This window comes from Electrophorus electricus, chromosome 9, assembly GCF_013358815.1.
Source record: "Electrophorus electricus isolate fEleEle1 chromosome 9, fEleEle1.pri, whole genome shotgun sequence".
Lineage (NCBI taxonomy): Eukaryota > Metazoa > Chordata > Actinopteri > Gymnotiformes > Gymnotidae > Electrophorus > Electrophorus electricus.
This window is the reverse complement of record NC_049543.1, coordinates 4,938,733-4,945,000: the sequence shown is the minus strand read 5'-3', so window position 1 is coordinate 4,945,000 and position 6,268 is coordinate 4,938,733. Positions and strand designations below refer to the sequence as shown.

Genomic DNA, 6,268 nt, shown 5'->3' with positions numbered 1-6,268 from the left:
ATCACTGTGCTATTTCATTTGTTCCACCTTATAGGCACCCAGGCAATAGAACAACAAGCAATAAAATGCACCTGCCCCAAATCTATAATGTGAACTAGACAACACGTAGCAGCCAGCTGTCAGTGTTGCCGTTTGCCAGTCCAACAAACAGGTGTTCAGCCCTCATCCATCTAACCCTTCACTGCCAGCTTCTTCCTTTAGGTCTCTGATCCTTCTGTCCACATGGATGTCTTTCAGCCTGTGTCTCTTCATCTGCAGCCTCACTCCATTAGAGCAACTATTCACATACACATTCACACTTATTTTTTTATACCTATTTAGGACATGAACTTACACATTGCAAATGTCACATGTCTATATGTATTTAAAAGCTTTCCGGCAAAGGTCAGAAAAGGTCAGCCGTAATTTGATTAAAACAAGCGGCACTGCACGATAACTCTCAGGCCAGAGGCAACAAGGCAACCTCGGCTACCAGACAGTTCACTTCAAACTGGTTGCCAGACATTTGAGCACCTTGGCATTTGGAAATATCTGTTTGTGGTGAGATAGAAGGAAGGAGTACAGCATTTTGCAACTTACAATTATGGCTGAATTGAGGGTTAAGGACCTTGCTCACGGGCCTAACAGTGGAAACCTTACAGTGGTGTGACTTGAACAGACAATCTTCTGATTACTAGTTGAATACCTTAACCACTGAGCTACCACTGCTCTAGACTAGAACATTCTCTCTGTGCGGTGTTTTTTATGAAGTACCTTGTTTCAAAATAAGTAAATTTATTTATTTTTTGCTCTAAAGCTATTTCAGAACCTCAAGCGGCTGATGAGACCATATTCCATTGAGTTTAAGAGTCCTCTGGAGCTGTCTGCACAGGGTGAGTCCACTCACATGCACTCACATAAACACACATATTGATTATGCGCTCATGAATGCATGTTCTGGTACTCAGTCACATGTTTCCCAATATCTCTCCTGAGCTTTGGAAAAGTGGCAATATATGACGAGCATCCACCATACCGCAGCAAACAGGCAGAGGCACACACACCCCACACACACACACACACACACACACACACACACACACACACACACACACACACGGTGGCCCACCGGATAAATATGCACCTTTGACCTTAATGCACAGTTCTCTTTTCCACTATTGATTTGTTGGAAATTAAATTTCAATTATAATCTTATGTTCCCATGTCAAGTTACTGAACTGAGGAGAGCTCCTTTGCCCTCCTTTCTTCCCTCCCTCCTGCTCTTTCTCTGTCTTTTCTCTCCATATCTCCATTAAACTCCTACACAGTTTGGAGAGCTCCTTTCCTACAGAGCTGTAATTAGCTGTGTTGGAACCATGCTCAGAAATGCTAGAAACCAGTCACTACATTGCATTTCATGGCTTTCGTGAAGAGCAGCAGACATGCTTTTAGTCTAGACTTTCATTCATTAAGTCGAGCTGGAAAACCCATTTCCCTGGCCCTCCTGTTTTTTTTGGTGTAGGGAAGGAGATGATCGAGCTGTACTTCGACTTCCGTTTGTTCCGCCTGTGGAAGAGCCGGCAGCACTCCAAACTGCTGGACTACGATGACCTTTTGTGACGCCAAGTCCTCTTTTTAGGGAGCCCCGAAAGAGGCATGTGTCGATCTATTTAGGGCCTGTCTGTGCCCTCGTTCCCATCTGGAGCCTGGATCTGAGAGCTCGGAGCTACAGGAGGGGAAGAAGTCGGCGAGGAGGACGATGGCGCCTGATGTTGTGTGGCTGTTGGAATTCTCCACTGTCCCTAACTACTGAAGAGGCGAGGAGATTCAGCCAAGGTGCTGCTTACGTACCCCTGCCCCAACCTTTTGAACTCTTTGTAGCTGAGAGTGAGAGATAAAGAGGTATCATTTATCTGTGTGAAGGGAAAGCTGGAATGCAGGAACACAACTATCTATCTATCTATCTATCTATCTATCTATCTATCTATCTATCTATCTATCTATCTATCTATCTATCTATCTATCTATATATATATATATATATATATATATATATATGTATGTCAGAACTCTAAAAAGTTGTGGTCTAATATAAATACATTTTTGAAGGGAATCTCGTAAAAGAAGAAACCAACAGTAACGTTTTTTATGAGTAGCTGTGTTTGTAGTGAGATAAAAAGGACCATTTTTGGTCTTTCGAAGTCAGGCATCAGGTCTTCTTCAGAAATTCAATACTTACATATACTTGATCAGGAGAGACAGTACAACAACACACACCTAACTCATTAACATATCTCCCAGAAATATGTAGAGTACTGTAGTAGAGAGTGCTCTGTGCCCTTCCATGTATCTATATCGCACATTTTTTCAGTTTGTAAGTACGGACATTTTTTGGACCGTTACGGGAAAACTCAGGTTTCATATGCTTCACTGACCTCCTTCTGCACTAAGACAGACAAAAAAAGAAAGAGAGAAAGAGAGAGGGGGGTAGAAAGACAGGTAGACAAGGTGTAGAGAGGGGTAGAGAGAGGTAGAGAAGGGTAGAGAGAGGTAGAGAGAGGTAGAGAGGTAGAGAGAGGTAGAGAAGGGTAGAGAGAGGTAGAGAGAGGTAGAGAGGGGTAGAGAGAGGTAGAGAGAGGTAGAGAAGGGTAGAGAGAGGTAGAGAGAGGTAGAGAAGGGTAGAGAGAGGTAGAGAGAGGTAGAGAGGTAGAGAAGGGTAGAGAGAGGTAGAGAGAGGTAGAGAAGGGTAGAGAGAGGTAGAGAAGGGTAGAGAGGGGTAGAGAGAGGTAGAGAGAGGTAGAGAAGGGTAGAGAGAGGTAGAGAGAGGTAGAGAAGGGTAGAGAGAGGTAGAGAAGGGTAGAGAGGGGTAGAGAGAGGTAGAGAGAGGTAGAGAAGGGTAGAGAGAGGTAGAGAAGGGTAGAGAGAGGTAGAGAGAGGTAGAGAAGGGTAGAGAGAGGTAGAGAGAGGTAGAGAGGTAGAGAAGGGTAGAGAGAGGTAGAGAGAGGTAGAGAGAGGTAGAGAGAGGTAGAGAAGGGTAGAGAAGGGTAGAGAGAGGTAGAGAAGGGTAGAGAGGGGTAGAGAGAGGTAGAGAAGGGTAGAGAGAGGTAGAGAAGGGTAGAGAGGGGTAGAGAGAGGTAGAGAGAGGTAGAGAGAGGTAGAGAGAGGTAGAGAAGGGTAGAGAGGGGTAGAGAGAGGTAGAGAAGGGTAGAGAGAGGTAGAGAAGGGTAGAGAGAGGTAGAGAAGGGTAGAGAGAGGTAGAGAGAGGTAGAGAGAGGTAGAGAGGTAGAGAAGGGTAGAGAGAGGTAGAGAGAGGTAGAGAAGGGTAGAGAGGGGTAGAGAGAGGTAGAGAGAGGTAGAGAAGGGTAGAGAGGGGTAGAGAAGGGTAGAGAGAGGTAGAGAGAGGTAGAGAAGGGTAGAGAGAGGTAGAGAAGGGTAGAGAGAGGTAGAGAGAGGTAGAGAAGGGTAGAGAGAGGTAGAGAAGGGTAGAGAGAGGTAGAGAGAGGTAGAGAGAGGTAGAGAAGGGTAGAGAGAGGTAGAGAAGGGTAGAGGGGTAGAGAGAGGTAGAGAAGGGTAGAGAGGTAGAGAGAGGTAGAGAAGGGTAGAGAGAGGTAGAGAAGGGTAGAGAGGGGTAGAGAGAGGTAGAGAAGGGTAGAGAGAGGTAGAGAAGGGTAGAGAGGGGTAGAGAAGGGTAGAGAGAGGTAGAGAGAGGTAGAGAGAGGTAGAGAAGGGTAGAGAGAGGTAGAGAAGGGTAGAGAGGGGTAGAGAGAGGTAGAGAAGGGTAGAGAGAGGTAGAGAAGGGTAGAGAGGGGTAGAGAGAGGTAGAGAGAGGTAGAGAGAGGTAGAGAAGGGTAGAGAGAGGTAGAGAGGGGTAGAGAGAGGTAGAGAGAGGTAGAGAAGGGTAGAGAGAGGTAGAGAAGGGTAGAGAGAGGTAGAGAAGGGTAGAGAGGGGTAGAGAAGGGTAGAGAGAGGTAGAGAGAGGTAGAGAGGTAGAGAGAGGTAGAGAGAGGTAGAGAGGTATGTCACAGAGGATTAGTAGTGCTGAAATGCCTAAAGAGGACAGACAAAATAAAAGTTTTAACAGATGTATTGTGTATGTTATATTTCAAAAGAGTTAGACGTTAGTACTTCATAATGTAGAATTACAGGTCTAACATTATTGCTTGTGTAGTTAGAACTTGGTGTTATGAACTTGCTGGGCAGATGCCAAATTTAAAACTGTGGTTTCTGTCGGCTCTTAATAATAGCTGAAACTGTTTCATATTTTTTGTTATAGTTGTCATTTCAATATATTGATAATATAAAGTTGAACCAGACTGTAGAATATACATTTGGCTTCCTCAGACTGTACTGTAGATCACTGTAACACTGCTCATATATTTGTCTGCACATGGTTACTTGTTGAGGAAGTATTGATGTGAAATACCTTTTGTTATCCTGTAAGGCTGAATTTCTGTAATGTAGCTGAGAGAAAACTGAGGCCTTTCATGTTTAACATAGGTCATGTTTAACATAGGTGTTACTGTCTTTGCAGTAGTTGTTTTAAGATAATAAGCATTACCAAATGGTACTGTGATAGCTTTTAGGAGATCAACATTGCCTTTTACCTTTTTCTGTACTTTTTAAGATTTCCAAAGCATTTTTAGAACTGGAAAATATTCTGAAATGTGTGTGTGGGGTGTGTGTGTGTGTGTATGATGAACATTGAGACAAGCAGAGACATTGAACTATGAGAGTTTTTGTTGGATTACTGCATCTGCCCATATGGCATTCTGACAAACTTTCTCCTAAGTAAACACACCCCTCCCACACACACACACACACACACACACACACACACACACACACACACACACACACACATACCTGAACTCTAACTTTCTCATTCTGAGAGAACCCTCCCCCCACACACACCTAAACTCAAACTCTCTCCTTCTAAGAGAACCCCACTCCCACACACAAACACACACACCCCTAAACTCAACTGAAACAATAACACAGCCTTCTCTATTTGCCTTGCCACCGAGGCCATATAGGTGGTTTTTGCTTCTTTTTATAACAGCCATGTAGAGTAAAACAGTTAATGGATTTAATAGATTGCATGTTATTTAATTTATACTTGGTTTCCACTTTGCCTTTGTAGCCGATTTACCCATGTACAGAGGTTTTTAGTGTGTCAGCACCCTATGATTCCAGCTTGAAACACCAGTATATGAATTTATGTGAGAGCTATGTCTAAGTGTACTAAGAAGAACAAAAGCACTCACCGTAATGAGCTTATATCAGTGTGTTGGTGATGTTGGAGGCTTGGGCTGGGAGCCAGTCACACAAGAGGACCGTAAGAACTCAGTGGGGGAAACAGAACCATCTTGCTGGGCACAAAGGTCTCAGGGCAGGCCTACCACGTGACTCACCGTAACCCACAGATTGCAGTATCATCAGAGCTGATGCCACATGGGCCTAATGTAATAGGATCGCTGGAACACAGGAGATGAAGAACATTGGACTGGAGTTTTGTTTATCACATCGAGCTGAATAACGTCTACCCAGTGTTCAGACTGGACTTAGAGAGACAGAAGACATCAATTTAAAATGTGTACATCTTGTATTTCATTTGGAGCAATAGACATTGTGACACTACTGTACCAAAATATTGCATACCTAAGGATGTTGTTCATTGTTTAATTGTTTAATTTTGTACTGTTATTTAATTGTTCATGCCAGCTTTGCAACAGAGTGAGAAACAAACTCATTTAGGTTCACTAGGCTCAGGGCCACAATGCTTTTCACACTGTTGCTATCATCTGGTAACTATATTAGGAAAATAGTATTCATATTTATTATGTATTGATACAGGGCCACTATTTATTGTTCTGGAAAGTCTATGTGACTGTGATAAGAGATTTATGACTTCATTATTATGTAGTTAAGGAAGTACGTCCAAAATGGTGCAGTGTTACTGAAGCCTGGCTTTACTGGTGTGATGAGTGAAGAAGAGAGTTGAAGACAGATGAAAGGACAAAAATGTCCACAGAAAGAGGTTCACACTAATAATGTTCAGACGGATCTGAAGTAGTATGGTACCAGCTGGAGTGGGAAAAAAAAATCACACTTGCAGTACTTTTGACCAGCAGATTTTGCTTCTGGAAAAAAGTACACTGTCGTGATTAATATGAAATCATTTCTCATAGCTGCTTCATATATTTTTTTATAATGATGGGTTTTAAATTGACACATTTTGCTAGAGGTCTGTTAAAGGAAGCCTTTGTATGGCCCATGGCCACCTCAGTTT

General features: G+C 43.1%; 1 protein-coding gene across 2 annotated transcripts in view; it reads left to right on the top strand.

Moving 5' to 3' along the window:
* nsmfb (NMDA receptor synaptonuclear signaling and neuronal migration factor b) overlaps positions 1-1,982 on the top strand; it is a 26,124-nt gene extending 24,142 nt beyond the window's left edge. For both annotated transcript variants that reach the window (XM_027010634.2, XM_027010633.2), the window contains exons 15-16: positions 797-872; positions 1,502-1,982. In XM_027010634.2, coding sequence (XP_026866435.1) covers positions 797-872; positions 1,502-1,599 — 174 coding nt within the window. In that variant the 3' untranslated portion in view covers positions 1,600-1,982. The remainder of the gene's footprint in view (positions 1-796; positions 873-1,501) is intronic.
* The last annotated feature ends 4,286 nt before the right edge of the window (positions 1,983-6,268 follow it).